Here is a 22,310-nt window from a genome sequence, read left to right as displayed (position 1 = left end):
ACATATTCAACTTTTGTATGTTCAAGGGCGGCGTGCGTTCCAAGAATCGGTTTTTATTAAACCGGATAAAACTGAAGAATTGATTTAATGAATGCGGCCTCATGTCCGGCGGCCACGTTGTAATCCGCAGAGAATCGTCGAGCGCGAGCTCAGGGGGGACAAAAAAAAAAAAGAAATGTTGGTGGAGTGGCCTGTGATGATAGTCTCCATATAATCCCCTAATTCCTTGTTTAATTAAACTCTGGAGCCGGCCTTGAGACTCTGCCAGCTCTGTTGCTCTTTTGTTCTCACAGTTGTTTTTTGTCGGAGTGTTCTTTTGTCCACCTGTGCTGAAAGATGCCGCTGAAGAGTGCCACAAATGAAAACAATGGTTTAGGTGACCATTCCGTCTTTGATTTGAGCTGAATGGTGTCATGAGCGAGAATCCGGTGTCTCCTCTTGCACGTCTTCCCTTTTATTCTCCCTCTCCCACACTTTTCTGGACTGTGCGTGATGCAATCCAACAAGGCCCGCAGCAACACTGGCACGTCAGCGGCGCCTTGTCACTGTCTCAATGAGGAAATTATGAAAATAAGAATTTTGTGACATGAAATGAAAGGGGCCATGGAGTCTGAATAGACGTGCAGAGGAGGTGAAAATGATGCAATTTTCTAAATTCAGTTCTAATGGTAATGCGCGATGGTAATGCGCGTTTTGCTGTCAAAAAACGTCCCTGTTGGGCCCGGATTGTACCGCTTTGTGCCGTATCTCCCTTCCTCGAGCAAAAAGTCGGCTTAGCCGAATGCCTGAAAAGTCGTGTAAAATGTGTTCTAATTCACTTAATGACAGCAGACGCAAACACAAGCGTTGGGCTGAATGGTTTTGCCGCGATATTGTGTTGCATGTTAACGCGTGCGCACACACACACACACACACACACACACACACACACACACACACACACACACACACACACTCAAACACTGCGGATGTGTATAAGCAGTGTGCCCTGGGCCAAGTTGAGCCGAGGAGCAGCAAGGTGGCCCGCGCAGATTAACCCGACTACCCAGCTATGCCCCCTCCCCTGCTCCGGCATTCCGCTTTAACTTCCTCAGGCAACCCCACCACCCCCACCCACTCTTTGAGCCTTATATCAAATAAATCATCACAGATTATGAGTAGTGAACCCCCCTTTATCACGAGTGATAAATTCCAGACACACCCACGATAGGTGAAAATTTCTGATCTGGGAGATCGGGTAGAATTTTTCCTCTGAAGACCGCTTACTGGACAGTGACATTCTCTGACTTGCATTTATGCTTTAATACACTAAGGTCGATGGATAAAGCTCTTATATCGTGTTTATATATGATGACTATTTTGAAAAACTGTCACAGCACTGGTTTCTGCGAAAGGTGATGATGCAACTTTAAAAAAGGAAAATTTTGGGGTGGTCATGGCCCTGTATCCCACTGGAATAGATCCACCCCTGCACAATCACCGTAAGAACCAAAACAAGAGCATTCTGTTGACAGCTGACGATTTTGAAAGCAATTATTTTAGACTCATGAATGTGATATGCTCACAAATCAGAGCTAGGCATGGAGCAAAAAATGGAAGAAACCATTTTTGCTTTTTGAAAAGCAATCAACTTCCCTGTTATGAAGCGAGATTGTGGCTGCTATTTGTCGTAATGTCTTTGTGTTGTCATGTCATGACATGTAGTCACCAAAACAGGTGTCATGTTTTCTTTTGCGTCCTCCTGGGGCTTTTTTCAAGTCTTTCTTGTTAGTTTTGTTTTTACCTGTTCTTGCCAGCTCCCGCTCGTGTCCTGTGCAGGTGTTCCCAATTGTCTCGTCGCTTTGCTTGCACTTCGTTCTCTGGTCTCTTGCTGTCTTTGTCAGGTCACTGCTTCTGTTGGCGAACTTGTCATGTTCCACTTTGTGAGTCCATTCAGACTTTCAGCTCGATACTTTTGTGTCTTGGTTTTTTTTGGGAATTCTTTTGATTTTGTATTTTTGATTCCAATTTTTTTAAATTTTTTTTTTTTTTATCGAGCATAAAATGCATAGACGTTCTACATTAGTTCTACATAGACCTCGTCGTAAACTATAAAAGACACTGGGAATCCTTATATCATGATTAGGACGTAGGGAATGGATGAAGAATTCCAAACGGAATCATTCAGTCATTCTCTATTCCCTCAGAACTATGTCGGGATTTTTAACTAGTGGATGACGTAGTTCAACTCGCGAATGAAATGAAAGATCATCTGCAAAGACGATTTGGGGCACATGTTTAATTACATCACTGTTGTTGCATAATTATAACGTACCTGATTAACAACAGCTAACTAACCTTCTCTAATAATTAATGATCAAATAAAAACATTGTAACTGTATAGGGCACACAGATGCATAATGTTATACAGATGTGCCTTTCGGAGGTGGGGCCTGGTGGTGTGGCGTGTACTCATTGTGTTCGTGTATTTTACTGCTCTACCGGTGTTGGCTTCAATGAGCATCAGTCACCGTGGCTCTCCTTTCCCACATTCAGTGGCATTACAATGCCTAATGTACTGTTTTACGGTCCCTCATGCGCCTTCACATACTTGTCTTTTGCTCATCTACCTTGATGACACCAATGAACCCCCTGCATGCTTTTCTTCAGGTAGCCGCACAGACGACGGCTCCGACGTGGATTCCGAGCCCGACTTGCCGCTGAAGCGCAAGCAAAGGCGCAGTCGCACCACCTTCACTGCCGAGCAGCTGGAGGAGCTGGAGAAGGCCTTTGAGAGGACGCATTACCCGGACATCTACACCAGAGAGGAGCTGGCCCAGAGGACCAAATTGACAGAGGCCAGGGTGCAGGTAGAGTGCAACCTGCCCACCAATATTAAGCTTTGTTCTTTTGTTGATGTTTTGTAGTAAATGGCAGGGCACACGTAGTTATTAGGTTTGCACAAAATACGCTGTCCAAAATTTAGTTGAGGCCATTAGATATTGATGAGGATGAAGATAAAGGTGCTGTTTGAGTCACTCTGGCATCATTGGAGCTGTCCATCCCCTCCAATCATAATGACTGATCATTATCCTTTAGGAATAAGCACATATTCTCATCATCAAAAAACAGAGCATCCAAAATTTGGCATTGGCAGAGGCCTGAAGTCCAATGAAAGTTACTTGGAGTTCCTAATCCCAGCCCTAAATCCCAAATCTAACCCAAATCCCCGAATGCCCAAAACCTAACCTAAATCCTAAAACAAAAATTACAGACAACTTAAGTAAATGTATGACCACTGTTATCTCTAACATGTGTGTGTGCACAATTGTGCACTGTTTTCATCCCCTCAGCACTCATGGAATATCCATGCATCCATCCATTTTCTGATCCGCTTATCCTCACAAGGGTCGTGGGGGGTAACATCATCTAACGTGTTCGAATCTCAGGTTTTGGACAGGTGTGATTTTGGCCGTGTGTATGTCTGTTGCTGCTCACTGTGGTCCATGGAAAGCTCGGGGAGTTTGTGTGAATGCTCAGTCGCATGGAAAATTAGAGAGAACATTGCTTGTGACCCAAATGAGGCCAAACACTTTCGAAAATGAATGGTTGGATAAACTAAAGCTGGGAATCATAACCATGTCATGTTCAGGGTATGTCTGCTGTGTTTTTGAAGTGTTTTAATTTTGGGGGTAAAAATTCCCACATAATTCTCATAAGAATGCTTTTAACCCATTTTGAACATGCGTCTTAATTAGACCCGAGGTTAATTTAGCATTTTCAAGCCTTCCATTTCAGACTTTAAGACCGTATTTACTCATTTGACAAATTGCATGACTGTCGTACGCTCATCGGAATCTGTTTGAACATGTCAACAACAACATGAACAACTAGCAGCAGTGTGGCAGTTAGTGAAGGATTATTTTACTATTGATTTATTTTTACTGGCAGCCGAAGTTTACTGGAAAACTAAACCTGAAAGAAAAATTGTTACACATTGTGTAACAATTTGCTATAAAGTCTGCTAGCTTAATGCTAATGAACAGTCTCGACTTGGCTGGTTTAAAGTAATGCAAGCAATGGATATCACAAACGTTGCACCAACACATGTAGACAGGCAATATAACAACTCACATAAAGCCATATATTCTTCATCCTCTCCAAACTAGTAATATTATTGCAGCTTACCGAGTCACTTAGAGTAGATGTGAAACCCTGCTTTGTTTGTGTCATTTGCATGAATGTACTCTACTACGCACTGGTTCCTAAGTCCCGCACACCAGAAGGAATCGCAATGAATTAATCATGATTTACAAACTGCTTGATTGTTTACATTTTATACAGGATTATATTTTAGAGTGATAATTTCCATCCATCCATCTATTTTATGATACGCTTTGCCTCACAAGTGTCACAAGGGCATGTTGTCTCAGGTCTCAGGTAACAACCAATTACAGTTCAGATTGCAAACATCGCATGACAGAACTCAGAAAACAGCTGAGCTGTGATTGGTCATTACTTTGAACCCTGAACAGCTGTGATGCGACGGCAATAGGCAAAATGGCCGCCCCCTGAGAAGATTAAAATTGGGTGGATCTTGCTGCTTAATTGATATTCAACAATTGCAATATTAATCAGAATACTGTGTCTAGAATTGTGGGACACATACTATTGTAAAAACAAAAAAATCGCCATGACAGTGATTTTACAGACCATTGTACCAGTTTTAATTTAATGCTACAATGAGCTTTGGATAGCCAGGCTAATGTCTGCAGTTCCACACTAGAATCATAATTCTCGCTTTATGTATGTAGATGTAGTTTGATAGGATGCTAATCCGGACAAATGCAATTGTTGTTACACTAGTATAGCTTGCATTGCGCATTGCTTTTAAAGAAGTTCCCATGCTTATCACGAGCCTCCAGTATTGTAGTCCAATTGGATAAAAAGCCTGCGAGCTGCCTGCCTGCCTGCTTGGGTGCCACGCAGCTGTGTGTCAGCGAGGGAAAATATTTACAGTAGAGTTATAGCGGCAGCTGTTCTCCCATAGTTGGGGGAGGTGAGAGGAGAGAAAGTCAACGCATTCCTGATGGATTTCTCATTCCGGCCGTTTGGCCAGGATCTCATCCCATCACTTTCAAGCTCGCCGCTGCTCGTAAAACCTTCCACATATCACACGGGGTTCCTCATCCTCTCCAGGGACCCCTTTGCCCCGACAACATTAATCAATCAGCCACCGGTTGGGGTGGAGGGTTGGGGGGCTTTCTGGGGCAGCCCTCTCTTCTTACCACAATCATTCACACTCTGTCTGAACCCCTCCAAGTGTGTTAGCGCATGCTAAGTGTTCATCCGTTGGAATAACAGCTTGCACACATGTCTTTGTCCATTTTGTTGTATTGCGTGACATGGCATTTATTTGTTTTTTTGAATTTTAGTCGTGAGAGTGACAGAATGTCCATGTGCAGGACACAGCTGCTCCACTTGAAATCACTCATTGGTTTGAAAACAAATAAATAAATAAACGGATGAAAGGCAGGACAATGTGAGTTTGTCTGCATCTGTAGAGAATACATTTCATGATGTGTTCCGGGCGTGGACCTTCATCAAACACACGAGATTTGGTTTGGCCTTGCGGGGTTGACTTATTAGACTTAAGCGTTTTATGGAGAGTCATCAAACTTTGCTGCCATGCGACAGCCACGTGCGATAACAAAAACTCACATGTTTTGTGGTTTAGTGTCGCACATCTGTTTAGTAGATGCAATTCAAAATTTGGTAGCAATTAGGCAATTCCAAGGGCTGTTCACAATGTTCCCTAAAACCTAAAACCACAATGAGAGACGTCCCATGTGTTTTCGGGCATATTTTCATGATGTTTTTTGTTGTTGTTGTTTTGCTTTGTAGGGTTGCTTATGGTGAAGATTTGTATCGATTTGCATGTTGTCATCTGATACTGGCTTTGGAGCCTACATTTTCCAAAAATCTATCACAAAATATGTCTTTGTTCTTCATAAAACTGGACTGGATTTTATTTTAAGTGACAAACTATAATTTACTTATTCATATTCACATGGGTGATTTTACCATATTTTGTTAGCTTACTAGCTGCTAGCTACACATTTGTTGAAATTTGCTGTTCATTCACTGCAACAAATAAAGCCTTTTGACATATTGCTAACGTCGTGCGGAAACCTATGTCACACTAAAAATTATTTTGTATAGTGATAATTTAAATGTCATGTGAAAAGCTGAGGAAATCATTTCAAGGCTTGTTTATGAAGTTGTCCTCAGAATCTTTGTAAACTAATTTTACCAGACCTGTATTTTTTGTTTTTTATTCTCTCAGACTGACATTCCCAATGATGAGTACACGTTCGATTCAAAATTTCAATTCAACAGAATACAAGAAAATTCATGTCGAAATGTCTCAAGCGAACTGAAGTCTCTGGGACCTGGTTTGAGTTTTGCCGAGGGCTATGCTTCTGGTTGTTTACATATGAATTTTGATGGAAAGCACATGTGCGTTTCACAATGAAGCAAGGCACCAGCTGGGCCTTTGCAAAGGTGCCCAAATGATGGGAGAAAACAGGAGACCCTTTGGCCTGAAAAGCCAGCCTTCTCCTGCACAGCTGCAATGACGCATCTCCCAGATGTCAGTGGGTGCCAAAGTTGTTTCGGGTACGGTTAAGAGCAAAATCACTGGGCGGGCAAAGTCACGTTTGAATGCAGCGTGTTGTATGCTGGTCATCAAACATACTAAAAGTGGCTTGCGGTGATTTGGCTACCTTCATTTTTTTTTTAATTTGAAGGATTAACCATTTCAGGGACAGCGGCTACTACAGTGGACATCTTATCAGGTTACAGGGTACATGTCAGGGTGAAATAAACAAAAAACAAAATCAGTATAGCCAATCAAATTCATGAAAAGCTATTCTCTCTGCTCTCAAATAGTCGAAGTAGTGCAACGAAAAGAAATGTAACAAAATGAAAAGAATAGATGCATAACTGGTTACAATTACACGGAGCAGATATTAGAATTTAGGATTAAAATGTATGTCATTGCCTTTGAGTAGGCCTCGCTGTCCCTGACAGCAAACCACTACATGTTGATGATCTCGGAGGTCCTTCCAGCGCAGGAAGTAATTGTGACTCTGGAGGCCTGAGCCGTCAATATATTCTGGGATTGTGGTGTTAGGCTTTGACTCGCAACACAAACTCACCACCTCATAAACAGGAGCATACTCCCTTGTGTCTGCCCCAGCCTGTCATTTTGTCCCCCCACCCCCACACTCCTCTCCCATCCATCTTTATCAACCTCTGCTGTCGCTTTCAACAGCAACTACCAGCGCTCCTTCGTTTTATGACCCCAACTGACAAATTGTGGGATATGATCCGTGCGAGCTGTTGAACGCCCGCAATAGTGGGAGGGATTTCGGCCCCCTGCTGTATCTTACCCTTTAGATATCAACTGTCATGTCAACAGAAGCACGGGTATTATCAAAGACTTCGAGCTGTGGGGGTAGAAAACAGGGCCTACTTTGAGGAATCTTAATGATAAAACATATTCAGTTTTGATAAACATATTATGTTTACCAGGTAATTTCATCCATATTTACATCATGTTGATTACAAGAATTTATAGGCGGCTGTGTGTGTGTGTGTGTTCCACTTCAACCAAGTGGAAAAATCACAACGTATATACTTATTGTAGCTTTTTGGGGATGAATTTTAGACTTCAATGTAAAAGGAAAGAACATTTTAGATGGCTGATCATGGTAAAAACGTCCTGGAAGACACGGGTAAAAAAATGAATATAGAAGCGGGGCAAAAGTGTGATTTTTGGATTTCAAAACACATGGGAGCTGAACATAGGGATTATTTGTTGAAAAACGTTTTGAATGAGATCATCAATCCGTCAATGCCAATCAGGTGGTTATTTGAGAGTCATTTGTGTCGCATCCAATGAGGGGGATGCGATGAAGACCAATCAGCTGCATTCAATCAAGTCTCATAGATGAAGCAAATCACATTTCTTCCATTTAGATCGAGCCAGTTCAGATTTGGGCGACTGTTCAAACTCTGCCGCCGAGTCTGTCACAAGAGATCCTCTTTCATTACCAATAAACATTCTGCATGTCGCTATTATACTTAGGGGAATCTAATAGGTTATAAGCATCGCCTTTTACGAAGCATGAAAATCAATTTTTGGGGTGGGGGTGTGGGGGGAGTTTCTCACTTTATCTCCAGCTTGTGCTCACCAATTGGTCTGTGTTTGTCTGGGGGGTGGCGGGTAATGGGGGAGGTATACGATGACTTTCCTCAACACATATGCGATATAGACCAAAAAAAAGTGTTGGTATGCACTAAGTGGGGAACAAAACAAATACTGGGACACCCGGTGATGAAGCACCTCTGCGTGTGTGCAAAAAAAATATTGGGACACGTTAATGGACACAAGTGTACTGCATCTCTGGAGCCTCTGCGCACGAAGACAGCGTGTACAAAAGTATTGGGACATGTGTTCATTACATCATGAATGCATATCAGACAGGTTTTTGACCTTTTGTGGAAAAAACGTTGGGCGTTACGCCGCCATCACACCTGATGTGAAACTTGAGGAATGTCAGTTATTCTTCCCTCAGCTCGCACTCTTCAGGGAAGGCTTTGTAAGACTTCAAATGCAACTCTGATTGATTCATTTATTAAGTGCGGCTTTGCGGCTGAGACTCAAATTCATATGCAACATAAACCAAAAGGGATGCATAACAAAGTAGCGATTGTTTCACTATCAATCGCCCACCAGCGAAAAAAGAGAGAAGATCACAATGGAGTCGAGTGGCGGCAGCCGAACCCAACAGGCAAACTGTATTCCCGCCAGTGTGGGGTTTATGTTTCATAAAGGCACAAATAGGATTTATGTAGATTGGGGTTGGGAGAAATTGTTGCCGTGCGTCAGAGTGAATGTTCTAACACTTTCTTATTATTAGAATTTAAATGACTTTGGTACAGTGCTTCTGATACTTATCAAGTTAATCCCACTCTCCTCTCAAATTCACACTCCTAGCTACTTTAATTAGCATAGTGCCAGCAGTCTGGAAGGCGGCGAGAGGAAGAGAGAGGAGGCGGGAGGGATGAGGGAAAGCGGGTGAGGAAGTGATATTGCGTGGTAGGAGACTGAAAGAGTGTTTGTGTGTTGAGTCTTGTTGCGTCACCCCACCCCCCCACCCCATGTGTTGGGGCTGGATATTTTGTTTTGTCATTATCTCGCCTCTCGCCATTCATCTGTAGCAACATGTCGCAAATTGGCTCCTGAGAGGCGTCACACAGCCGGTTGTGTACTTGCCTTCTTTTGACAGCATCCTTCATGGAGGATCGGCTGAACGGGGAATTTACAGGGGGGGGGAGGACGTATGATCCGTCTATTGAAGACGAACGGCTCGCTAGCACAACGCGAGGACTGTCTCAGATCAGTGACGATATCAAAGGAGACACGGAGGCAGCTTGCCATCAATCGATCCTTTTGGCTGAGGGTGAATGGACGATTGAAAGGCAAATGTCTTTATTTGAATTGGAGGCTAAGGCCATGCGCAAACGAGCACTGTTCCCAGCATAAAACCTCTGCAATGTTTTAAAGACCCCGTGGAGTGAATTCAGTGAGGATTAGTTTTAAAAGACATTATACTTGTTTCAAGATAATTGCCGAAAACATATGTAAGGACTGAGAACTATTTGGACGGAATGGCGGTGATATGGCATGATAGCATGCTCATACAGGAAGTCCGCCAAAATGTTTTCCGCTTTGGTTTTGTGACGTTCCGCATAAGTCATATTTTGCAATTTGGGCGTGCAGAGTCAACTGTACTGCCACAGGGTGGTGAGTCTCTTTACATTAACACAGGAGGCTTTGCGGCATTCTGTTTTGCTTATATTACTGTTGCCGTTATGGTTGCATTGCACTGAGCAACCAGTACAGGTGCAGTGAACCCCCATATTTTCGGGGAAATGTGCCAGATCACTCCAAATTATTGTCAGCATACCATGTGTATAAAATACTTCTCGTGCCCTAATTTTCGTGCCATGAGGTGCGTAGGCCCTTTAAGAATGTAGCAAGTGGATGAGAGTGAGGGAGCAGCGGCATAAGGCATGGCGAGAGCACATGTTGATACACAGACAAAACCACAACAAGTGTGGCCATTGTTTCCTGCACTTTTGAACTGCATTCAAGAGTGAAGGATACTCGCACTGTATGGGAAGTGCGTGTTGCACGCGCTCTGCAACCTTCACCTTTGGTCCGCCTCCATCTCTCCGCTTCCTGCAGCAGAGCTAAGCTCGGAAGCCATCTTCCGTCTTCGCCTTGTCCGGAGCGCAAAGACGCCAGGAACCTTCTTAGCGCTTTGGAGAAGGAGGCCCGACGTGCAGGTAGATACGCAAGTGGCGAGGGAGCTCTCCCTCACGCCGCTGCTGAGAATTAAACCGGATTGGGGAGAGCCGAGCAGAGAAATCGTGGTCCAAGGTGACTTTGTGATCCGGTTCCAGAGAGCAGCTTCAAATCCGCGGCTTGGGGCTGTGTGTGCATGTGTGGGTTTGTGGTGTCAAAGAGCCTCATGCTCATCTCTTGGCGCCTTCATTTTGCATGTTGAACTTTTAAGCGATGAAAAGGAACTTGGATCATTTCAGTCACGTTTTAATGGGACCTCAGCAAACTTACACTTCCAAATATTGTTTCACGTAATGGAAAAACAAACACGTTAGGCTTGATGTAACAAAAATAAAAATATTGTAAAAATATCAAATTTTTAAATGGTTTTATCTGTATAGCTTTTTGTGTTCTTTAAACTATTATTTTATTAAATAGAATCCCTAATTGGGAACGTTAAGGAACATTTTGTCAAGCTTATGTACAAAAGGACAAGATTAAACTAAAATAATAATAATAATATAATTAATATTAAATTAATCAGTATTAATAATACCATCATAAACATTATTATTATTGTTATTATTATTATAAAATAAATAAGCATCAATTGTTTTTAATTTGATTAAGATTTAAATTTGTTTTGCACATTTATCCTGCCAATGTTAATCTATAAATGGGAAATTTACATAAAATTTGACCTCTCATCTTAGTTAACAATAATAATAGCTCTTATTAAACAGAAATATAGTGCACTTTATTTTTATTTCAAAAATATGCCATGTCAATCCTTCCCTCATGCAACGAAGAAGCCTAGATATCCGGTTTGAAAGTTGGAAAGCAAGCATAAACAATAGGTGTGTCCGATTACATATGGAAGAAGAATGTATGAATCTGGGCTTCATCCTCCTCCTTCTCATCATCATCATCATCATCGTGAGGCGTTCGTGGCAAGAAGAACAAAAGTGGAACGTTTAAGTGTTTTTGTGGCTCGAATGATGAAACACCACCTCGCTCTGTCTTGGATGACAACAGGGGGGAAGGAAGTTAGAGCGAACATAAAAGAGGGCTGGGGTGAGAGGATGAGGTCGGAGGTGAAGTGGCACTGCGGGATGAAGAAGAGGGGGAGGGGGGGGGAGTGTGTGTCGAAGCGAGGGGTGGGCGAGGCAGCTGTTTGTCTGGCCCAGTTGGAGTTTGGATAGTTCAGACCTGCGAGCACGCTTCACTACATCCCAATAGGAGCTACTTGACTGGAGCCGCACATCACATTTGTTTTGCAGGCGCTGATTGAGGCTACAGCAGATGAAGATTTCACTGAATTCTCCTCTTTCACCCTCTCGAAAAGTCCCTTTTTTCACACATTCAAATGCGGCGCAGATCCCGTGTAGGCCCTTTTTTTTATGAGTTATGTGTATGTTTGTGTGTACAAAAAGAGGCACCCCCTCTTCTTGAAGAAAAAAAAGCTGCAAGTGTAAGTCCCCTTGAAAGTGTCCCTCTTGAAGGACTGTTTAAAAAGGGACGCCCCCACCCTTTGTGCCCACTGTTCTGGTTGGCGTATGTAGGGGCTTTTGTCCCCCTTTTTCATGTGCGCTCACAATGGGCTGGGCCGTTTGAAACACAACAGTAGATGAACTGCGCTGACAGTGTATTAAACTCTGATGAATTGCCTGTGCGAGGCATAGATCAATGTCCTTCAACCCCCGAGCACGCAGGGAAGGCCGGGCCTTGTCTCGGCTAAATGGAACAGGTTGCTGGCTCCTTTCACAAGCCCTGATTATATTCATGTTTTGTTGAAGCAGAAGCCTTTTTAAAATGTGTAAATCTTTCTAAAGAACTCCTCCTTTTTTTTTGGGGGGGGGGCGCTTTTCATTCAGGGAAAGGATATTGTGCGCTGCTCATTTCAGGAGCGCTGTCTGTCTAGACCAGGGGTGTCCAAAGTCGGTCCTCAGGGGCCGCTGTCCTGCCTGTTTTCCAGCTCTCCCAGGAGCAACACACCTGATTCAAATAATCATGATTGTTCTAAGGCTGCTTCAGAGCTGGCTGATGAGCTGATCGTCTGAATCAGGTGTGTTGCAGCCCAAAGAGATGGAAAACAGGCAGGACAGTGGCCCTCCAGGACCGGAGCTGGATATGCCTGGTCTAGACTACAGTTGGCGAGGCTTCTCTTTCGGCTTTCGAAATAGCGGTCACATTTGAAATAGCACTATTATTATGACCGATACAACTTTTTGCAACCTTTCTATGAAGGCACCAACTGCCGGGGTAAACTAGCTTACTGTGGTCTCTTCATTTCCTCACTGGTAACTTTGTCAAGAGCAATAGAATTTTTTTTCTGGATTGACTTGAAACTTTTCAAGCATACGCAGATGCATTGTAGTTGATAGGGAAAAGAAGCTCTTTCAAATCTCATTGTTTTCCTGACATCTCCTTCAGGTGTGGTTCAGCAACAGACGTGCCAGATGGCGTAAACAGGCTGGGGCCAATCAGCTCGCTGCCTTCAACCACCTGCTTCCGGGCGGATTCCCACCCACTGGCATGCCCACTTTACCCACGTACCAACTCCCGGAGGCGAGCTACCCCGGCACCACACTATCGCAGGGTGAGTGCATTTTGTTGTCATATTTTAGCATTTATCTGAACCCGGTACCTCTGCACTGTGAAGCCGACGTGCTAACCACTGGACTACCGGGCCGCCCTATTTTGTTTTAATGAACCAATATATGTAATGCGGGGTGGCTCAGTGATCCAGTGGTTAGCGTGTCAACCTCACAGTGCAGAGGTTTTGTGTTCGATCCAGGCTCCCGCCTTCCCGTGTGGAGATTGTATGTTCTCCCCGTGCCTGCCTGGCTTTTTTCCGGGTACTACGGTTTCCTCCCACATTCCAAAAACATGCACGGCGGGTTAATGGAACACTTGAAATCGTCCTTCGGTGTGACTGTGAGTTTGGAGGTTGTTCGTCTCTGTGTGCCCTGCGATCGGTTGGCAAGCGATTCAGGGTGTCACCCGCCTACTGCCCGGAGACAGCTGGGATAGGCTCCAGCACCTCCCACCCGCGACCCGTGTGACGATAAAGCAGTTTGGAAAGTGGATGAATGGATGGATGGATGGATGGATGGCTCTCAATAAACAAACGCATCGCGCCACGATCTGAAGAAATTGAAGAAGAAATTAGAAAAAAAGAAATTGAAATCTTTCATTCTGGAAAAGGTTACAAAGCCATGTCCAAGACTCTGCGGCTTCAGCAAACCGCTTTAGGAGCCATTATGCACAAATGAATAAAACTATGAACGGTGGCAAACAATTCCAGCTAAAATTTCTCCAAGAGTGTGACGACGACTTATCCAGGAGGTTGCAAAAGAACCTAGATAAACACCCAAATAACTCCAGACCTGAGGGATATTTGGCTTTCAGGTGAAATTTCAGGAAGAGACTAAAATATATTCAAACCTTCACAGGTAAATCTTTTTTTACCTTTTGTCCAAGTGTTAAAGGTTTCAGTTCTTTTTGCACAAGTTGCTGTTCTCTCATGAGGACCTGAGCTGTAAAATTCCCAACAGGTATTTTGATCCTTGAATCGACCAATAAATGTCCTGGTTCAATGAGAGTTGGTGTTTAAACAATTGTCCTCATCATGCTGTTCACATTTTGACATCATGAGGCCAAGATGATACCCAACAATGGATCAACAGGCCCCTTGCCGTTGTGATGCCTCAAACGGGACATTCTCAGACAGAAGTGGCCACTGAGCTTAAAGTGTCACAGAATGTCATCAGCAAGTCGCAGCAGAGATACCGAGAGATTGGAAGAGTCACAGGAAGATGTAGAAGGGGACCTTCTTTGGCCACATCACATGCCGATTGTGAACAATGCCCTGAGAAAACGGATGATGAATGCCACTCAACTCCAGGCACGTTTGAGGGAGGCGAGAGGCACCCGAGTGCCACGGGCTTGATTTCATCTTCCTGGATGACAATGCCCCAGCTCATCGCATCATCAGGGAAGGGCTGTTGGAGACTGGTGTACCTCAAATCGAAGGGCCTTCGCTTTCTCCAGACCTAAAGCCAATTGAAAACCTGTTGGATCAGCTGAGTCAACATGTAGAGGCTCGAAACTCTGCACCTCAGAACCTCAGTGACCTGAGAGCTGCCTTTCAAGAAGAAGGGAATGCCATGCCTCAGCAGATAATAAGTCGACGTGTGAACAGCATGAGACATCGTTGTCAAGCTGTAATTGCTGCTCAAATGCACATGACGAGCTTTTGAGTTGTTGACATTTTTTGTTGTGCCGTGCCCACCATGGTTTTTAACTTTGGTTTCAATGAATTGTTTGAGATGAGGAAATCACCAATGCATCCTTCTACTTTCCATAAATTAAACCTGAAAGACAAATATCCCATTTTGTAAGTAGTGCGTGCGTGTGTGTTTTTGTGTGTGTGTGTGTGTGTGTGTGTGGGTGGGTGTGACTACGTTACATTTCATTACTTTGCCCTTCTCTTGATATCCTCGCTTATATGTGCATGATTTTTTTTTTCTAATCCCCGTCAGAGGGCAGTACTTTGCACAGACCTCAGCCTTTGCCGCCGTCCTCCATGCACCAAGGGGGCCTGAGTGACAGCAGCTCTGCCTATGGCCTGTCATCCAACCGTCACAGCTTCTCCAGCTACTCCGACTCCTTCATGACCCCTTCAGCATCCAGCAATCACATGAACGCAGTCGGCAACGGGCTCTCCCCGCAGGTCAGTCCCCTCCTTCTACTCTCCTCACTTGTAAGAATTATTATGTCATTGTATTTGATTGCAATTAAAATATTCGGTAGTATGTACTACCAATGTGGGTTCTTATGTCCGTCTTCCAAAGCGCCTGGATTTATGCCAGTGTCTCCAAATTGCTACATTGGTAAAACAATTGAATTAATATCAACAAATTAAAATTCATCTTGATAGTAGACAGCGAGCGCTCGAGCCGCTCCAAACAGCCACTTTCCTGGGATGTCTAAATCCTGAGCGTCGCAGCCAGAGCACATGGAGATGAAATAATTAGCTCAAGCTTAAAAATGTAGACCCGTAATCTTCTTGGTGTAATTGTCTGCACCCGCAAGACTCCAGTCTCTTTTTTTCCGACCCCCTTATTTCCTTTCTGTTTTATTTTCAAGCACTTGCCAAGACGTTGGGTACTATTTTTACGATTTAAATCCATTTTGGGGCCTATTATTCCCTGCATAAAAAAGAATGCCAGGAGTTAACCTCTTCGGGTGCCATGGTCTTGGTTTAGCTTTAAGTGGCGCAGAGTAGCAAAGAAATGATTTGTAAATGATGCAGTTCGTGTGTAAGGAGTGAATTATACACAATTACCCATCAAGACTGGCCAGCCTTGCCCACCCTTGCCGACAAGATGCGGTTAACAAGCAGAAAATAAGATTGAAATGGTGCGTAAAGAGTTGAAAATGAATTTCAATGCCGCATTTGTCCACAATTACCCCCATCGTTCACGTGTGTTTTATTTGAATCCCCCACACCCCCACCCCAACCCCTTTTAAAATATTTCTCAAAGCAGATTTTTGGTATTACTGTTTTTTTAAGAAGAAAGAATTGAGGATTTTGTGACAAAGGGAGATTTTCTCTCTTGCTGGAGCTACGGAGGGGGATAACACGGCGGCTCACAGCGTGTTTGATTGTTAATCGTGACGCAGGGGGCTTGAGCTGCTAATGCTCCCACTGCAAAACCTGCAGAAAAGCACCAGGAACACCAAGGGCACTTTAATATAAATATATACTGCGTATATATATATATATATATATATACTGTATTCACTGTTTAGTCAATGAATAATGTTTGTATATTTTCTTGTTTTTATGTTTATTTAGCTAACTAGCTAAAAAATGTACAGTAAATATTGCTTTTTCCTTCCTCTACCGCAGCCAAAACATTATGTTCTATTTATGCTTTATATAAATTGAGCCATTACTTTGTTTTAAAAACCCAAACCAGAGAGGTTAGTTAGTTAGTTAGTTAGTTAGTTAGTTAGTTAGTTAACCCATCTGCTAGCTAGCTAGCAAATGAGTGACAACTTTTTTGTATCGAGGTATTGACAATTTTGGAGATGTATGATATGTAAAAATAGCTGTCACCATTTGTTTGAATGGCCCACATTACAACAACCTTTATAAAATGATTGTATAGTTCTCTAATTATTTTTGACGATAGGTGTAGCCATTACTTTGTTTCATCAAACAAAATACAAATCTTTGAATCTGGAATATGTTTAAATAATTGACAAAGACAATGCATTGTTTTAATAATGCAAGAGCTGACAAATATTTTTGAGTTTCTGATTGACAACAGATATTACCATTTCGTTGTTTTACGAACCCAAATACAAAATAAACTTTTCTAAATTGGGCTCAAAGGTGGTTAGAATAAACCGTGTGCTGACCAGCAATGTTATTCGAGCTGATGATTTACAGCAAATGTACCGGTAGCTTAGTTTTAATTAACCAACCACCTTGTGCATTTGCAGGATGTGTGGCTAAATGTTTTCAAATTAGGTTCGCTGGACCTTGGCAGTGGTCTGTGCTCTACCAAGCTCCCTTCTTGTTACGTTGCTGTGTTGAAATGTGGATTTTTGGATATTTTTTGGTGGATGTTTTGATGCGTCAAGCCACGCTTGTGTGCAAGGCCGTGCAGCATTCCCATCAGTCTCTCAGCATGGGAACGAAACCTTCCCACTGGCAGCGGAATCAAAGTTCACGGCGGTTGCGGCGTCCTGCCGAGTGCGCAAACAAACGTGCTAACACGTCACCAGTTAGTGCAGCTGGCTTACAATTAAAGATACTTTCTCATACATTCCAAATTGAGCTAATTCGTCATGATTTACATCTCTTGATGAGGAAAACATATGACGAGCAATCCATTACAATGGAAATCAGCGTTTAGTATTGTTGCGTCTGTTGGTAGGAGATAGGCATGTGCGTTGCGGAGGGTGAACTATCGGGCCCTATGCTGCTGCAAAAAACAATCTCTGCTTCCGAGCAAATGGGCTGCGGTGGCGTGTCGCCAAGTCTGTAATGGAATCCTGCAGCGTTAGCAAGGTCCGACAGGAGCCCCGCATCTCTCCCAATCCCGTAACCTATCCCGACAGCACACTATTTTTTGTCCCCCATTACAGCTAGTGGAAAAGCTATCCCCCAAAAAAGTGAAAGTGTTGGCCATTTTCATTTTGGGGATGTACATGGCTGGGCAACAGTAATGACTCCCCCAGTCTTTTCCTTGTCTTGCTTGTTGGTCATTTGGAGGCACAGCAGGCGACCGACACACATAGACCCACACACAAGTTCATTCTTGTCATGTTCTTTTATTTCTGCAGCCACTGGGAATTAACATAGTTTCAACGAAATCTTAGTGGGCTTTACAGCAGGGGTGTCAAACTCATTTTTTGTCACGGGCCACTTCGGAGTTATGCCTTACCTGCACTCCATCATCGGTGACTACTAGGTCCATATCCGACACCGCTATTCGACCATAGCGATTCGAGATTTCGTGACAGTCTTGATGAAGGAATTTGACAAAGTTTGATGGAAATGAACTTTTATTTCCCCTGAGTTTTATGAAAGTGTTTTGGAATGACAGGGATGTATGGCCTTTGGGCTGTATGAGTGGGCAGGGCATTCACCCCCCCCCCCCCCCCCCCCACACACACACACGTACACGGGATCAGAGGCAGTGTGCAGCTCTCACCCCTGCCTCCCTTTGATCCATGTCCCGGGGCTTGCCCGCCTGCCCGCCTGCACCGCACCAACGCACGCTGACACCGTGCTCACCAGCGACTCCCCACAACTGTCTGAGCGAGATAAGCCAGGGGAGACTCCAAACTGAGCTGCTTCTCCTCCATTAGCCTACGAAGACGCTTTAAAAAAAAAAAAGATGGGATGAATTATTTTTAAGAGCTCTTGTCACTGCCAAAAATGGAAAAAGAAGAGAAGAAGAGGGGGGGGGGGGTGAAGTATGCTTCATTCTGCCTTACTTCGAACAAGACGCCCTCTACCTGAATACCAATGAGAGACAGGGTTGTGGATGGGGGTGGGGAGGGTAAATTGGACTAGTCTCCCATAGTATTAAAACTTGGGCATTAAGCCTCTCACCGGGCACTGTGTCAGCTGGCAACCGCCGCTGACAACAAATCAAAGGGGATGAGCACATTGCCCGCCTGCATTCACAGCACCACCGCTCTCTCAGCAAGGAGGGCGGGTGAGGGTTAGGGGGGGGGGGGGTCGCATGAACCATGGGGGTGTACGTAGTGGTTAATTAGAAGTCCCATTAAAACAAATGCTGTTTCAATTTGGCAATGATTTAAAAAACAGAAGATGTAAGAGGCTTTCTGTAAAAAAAAAAAAAAAGACTAAACAAGACACCCGCTGTCGGCAGCTGCCAAGAGAATCCAGGGACTGTAAATCATATCCAGTGGCTATACTGTTTGCGCACAGATTATTACTTCTGCCTGTTATGTTTGCAATAGTTCTGAACTCTGAGCAAACCTGCGCTGACTGTGACATCACGTACGTGCACGACACAAGTAGTGTGCTTGCGTGTATGTTTATAGTCGGCTAAATGCTCACATTTGCAGAGATTTAACAGCTGCTTCTATTAATATCAGCCCGTTTAACTAGAATGATGCCTATGGAGCGCAGACCTCCGCCAATCAGCTGCACCACACTTCCACCGTGTTTTGTACAAAGTATCTGATATGATCTGATAGTGTAATCCTGTGAAATAACACACAAACAAATTCACTCAAAATTAAAAAAAATATTAAATAATAATGGCTAAAAGGGCACCTAGCATAGATGAGAAGGCCGCCAAGGCTAAACATTTAAAACAACAGAAAATAGCTTTTATTACATTTTTTTTTGTAATTTACAATAAAAAAATTCTGATCATGAATATTTTTGCAATACAATTTTTTCAATAAATAAACACATCTTCACCTTTATCCAGATCATCCCCAAATTGTAATCCTAATTTTTCTTACAAATGTTTCTTTATTCTATGTTTGGTGGAGGATGCTTGAAGGTATTAATAATAATTTGATAAAAGATTTAGCCCTCCCCTTGTCTCCGGGGCAACCGAGCGAAGCCGCTTCTCCCAAATATTCCGATGTTGCCGTGGCGCATTCATTCATTCATTTCTCACCTAGCAACCTTGCCTTCCTCTCCATTTGGCTGCATGTCATGGTGCGCTCACTACCGACCCCCCCTCACCACCCATCACCACCCACCCACCTCCACCGCCACCTTCCTCCCAAGCTCCGAAACGTCTCTCCCCTGGAGAGGCAGCGCCCAGATGAAAGGCTAAGGCGGACAATAAAAATGCTATTTAAATGCAAGGGTGTTTGTGTGCAAGTGTGAGATATTTCCCGCTGAAAGTGAGCTGCCGCATCCCGATAAATAATAAATATAAGGGGAATGTGATTTACATTTATCTCAGCGAGGCAGCCAATATGAATTTGGGTAAATCCTAGAAGATGGGGATTTAAGGAGCAAAATGACTGCGACTGATTCACATGGCTGTGTGTCCCACGCCTCCGCGATGCCTATAAGGTGCACAGGCCTGCTACTGCTGCCTTTTTTTTGACAGTGGTGGCACAAACTTGGATGCTATCTAAAATAGACGCCGGTGATACTGTGCTCTCGAACTGGCTCGTCCGCACGCTTGAGGTTGAAGGTGACTTTTGCTGGCATCATTTTACCCTATCAGGACCTTTATTAAGAGTTTCTACAGACTACTCATATTAAAAACACCAGATTTTTTGGGGGGTGGTATTAGATCAAATCTCATCCACTGAGGAGCTTATGAACCACCTTGGTGACTTCAACTATAGAGATAGGAAAGCACCTTCTTCAGAGGCGGAATTGAGGAGATCCACATAACTTCCCGAGTTGAGGTCAGCTGCGCAAAACAGCTCCACACATTAGCACACTGCGTCTTCCTCCTAAGATGCCACATGGTGGACCGAAATTTCCATGAAGCCATCTGGAAGTTGTTCTCCATGGCCGCATGCGAGTTTTTGCCTCAGTGACCAAGTTCGACCAGAGGTGGGAGTTCTTATGACATGGGATTGGGTCAGACATTCCCAGATGACCCCCATAATATGTTTAGGCTTGCCAGGTTGGGAGGGCATCTTTCTCCACCATTACAAGCAACAGAGCACCAGCGCACCAGGTGAAAATCGGTTGAGAGCTCCACCTCTCTCTTCACCTGAGTGTCCAAGAAAAGCAGCTACAAGTGCAATGATCATCGAACTGTGGCCTAGGGATGTCCTGGTGCCATCTGTCATGTATGGACCCCACCCTTATGTTTGAACATGTTTTCCATTTTTTAGACAGGTTCAAAATATACCCGACTGCTCTACCGGTTACATTTTTCACTAACTAATAAGCACAAACAAATACGAGCTCATTATTTGTCACTCAATGAATGTTTGAAGTCTTTCTGCACCGAGAGCCAACAGCATTCACTTGTCTGGCTGGTTAGCAGGCAGGTGAAGCGTCACCGCTGACCCCTTTCTCTTCCGCTGAGGGTTCAAAGGTCAGGTGAGCAAGACACTATCAGGGAATGTCCACAGGGTTGGTTTTGCTGTGAACCTGCCGCCCATCTCTCGGATGTTCTGTGTGTGCGCGCGCGCCTCATGTGCTTCCTGTTAGTTCCAGATGCCACTCTGACAGGTGCATTGATGTGATTGATACTGCGCCCTGACTTTTTACCCCTTCTTCTCTCACCTAAACTTTCATGGCGGCGACCCCCCTTTGCGCCAAAGTTTATTCACAAAGCTAGTGTTGGGCCGGCCAATAAAACGAGCCCACTTGGCCGGACCTCAGCTGGGTTTTGTTGCTCGGCGGTAGCGCCCTACTCAGTCTCCAGCTGAGAGCTATTTCACTATTTATTTACATGTAATTATGGCTATGAGGTGCAGATATTAACACTGTCAAGAACAATTTGACCTGACATTTTTCACCAAGCCTGGCCCCTGCTGGTTTTAGCAAACAACCCCCCCCCCTCCACTCACCCCCCGCCTCTTCCTTCTCCCCATCATCCTCATCTTTCTCCAACCTTTTCTCGATCCGCCTCACTTTTCCTCCTGCTGCTGCACACACATGCGCGTGCGCACACACACACACACACACACACACACACACACACACGACAAAACCACTCTCCTGGAATCAGAAAATCTGCCATTTAATTTAGAAGCACGCGCGCGCGCGTGTGTGTGTGTGTGTGTGTGTGTGTGTGTGTGTGTGTGTGTGTGTGCGCGCGCGTGTTCGCTTGAAAGGGGGCCTCTCTTGTTCCCAGTGGCTGAATCCATCCCATAGTTACTCAAGCATATCACTAGCAAAGAATAGACGACTGCTCCTCACACATTCTCCAATTGCAGCCCAATAGACGACATTAACCTCTGGTTAGTGCGGGGCAGGGACTTTATAGCTCGTACTGGGGTGTGTTTAAGAGGTTAGTGGACAGCTGTGCTCGCTCAGATGTTACGGCATTACGAGAAAGGTTGATACAAATGCGTGTGTGTGTGTGGGGCGGTAGAGGGATGTGTGTTAGTTTTAATGTTTTGGGGTCGGGTATGTAGGTGCTTGATGCATTAGTGTATTACAATAATAAGAACATTTTTTGTTAAAGAAATACTGCTATTATTTAAAAAATTGTAGTTTTAAAATAATTGTTTTGTTGATATTTGGTGTCAAATGCAGTGAAATTGTTTCCTGCTTCTACTTTTATTTTTCAGATAAGATTAGATGTCATGAAAGAAACTATATGATGGGCAGTATGTGTAATGTATAATGCGAGGGATTTTTTTCAAACTAGATTTAAAATAAGACATCACGCATGAATAACACATTTTGAGAGAGTTTGTC

General features: G+C 43.9%; 2 protein-coding genes across 5 annotated transcripts in view; both read left to right on the top strand.

Annotated features, from left to right (window-relative positions):
• Nucleotides 1-22,310, top strand: part of prxl2b (peroxiredoxin like 2B) — a 260,615-nt gene that overhangs the window by 81,814 nt on the left and 156,491 nt on the right. The window lies entirely within an intron of this gene.
• pax7a (paired box 7a) overlaps nucleotides 1-22,310 on the top strand; it is a 61,181-nt gene that overhangs the window by 26,018 nt on the left and 12,853 nt on the right. For all 4 annotated transcript variants that reach the window (XM_052075700.1, XM_052075699.1, XM_052075698.1 and 1 more), the window contains 3 exons: nucleotides 2,650-2,849; nucleotides 12,830-12,995; nucleotides 14,941-15,131. In XM_052075700.1, the coding sequence (XP_051931660.1) occupies nucleotides 2,650-2,849; nucleotides 12,830-12,995; nucleotides 14,941-15,131 (557 nt within the window). The remainder of the gene's footprint in view (nucleotides 1-2,649; nucleotides 2,850-12,829; nucleotides 12,996-14,940; nucleotides 15,132-22,310) is intronic.

This window comes from Hippocampus zosterae, chromosome 9 (assembly GCF_025434085.1).
Source record: "Hippocampus zosterae strain Florida chromosome 9, ASM2543408v3, whole genome shotgun sequence".
Classification (NCBI taxonomy): Eukaryota; Metazoa; Chordata; class Actinopteri; order Syngnathiformes; family Syngnathidae; genus Hippocampus; species Hippocampus zosterae.
Note: the sequence above shows the minus strand (reverse complement) of the source record. Positions and strands in the feature narration are given on the sequence as shown.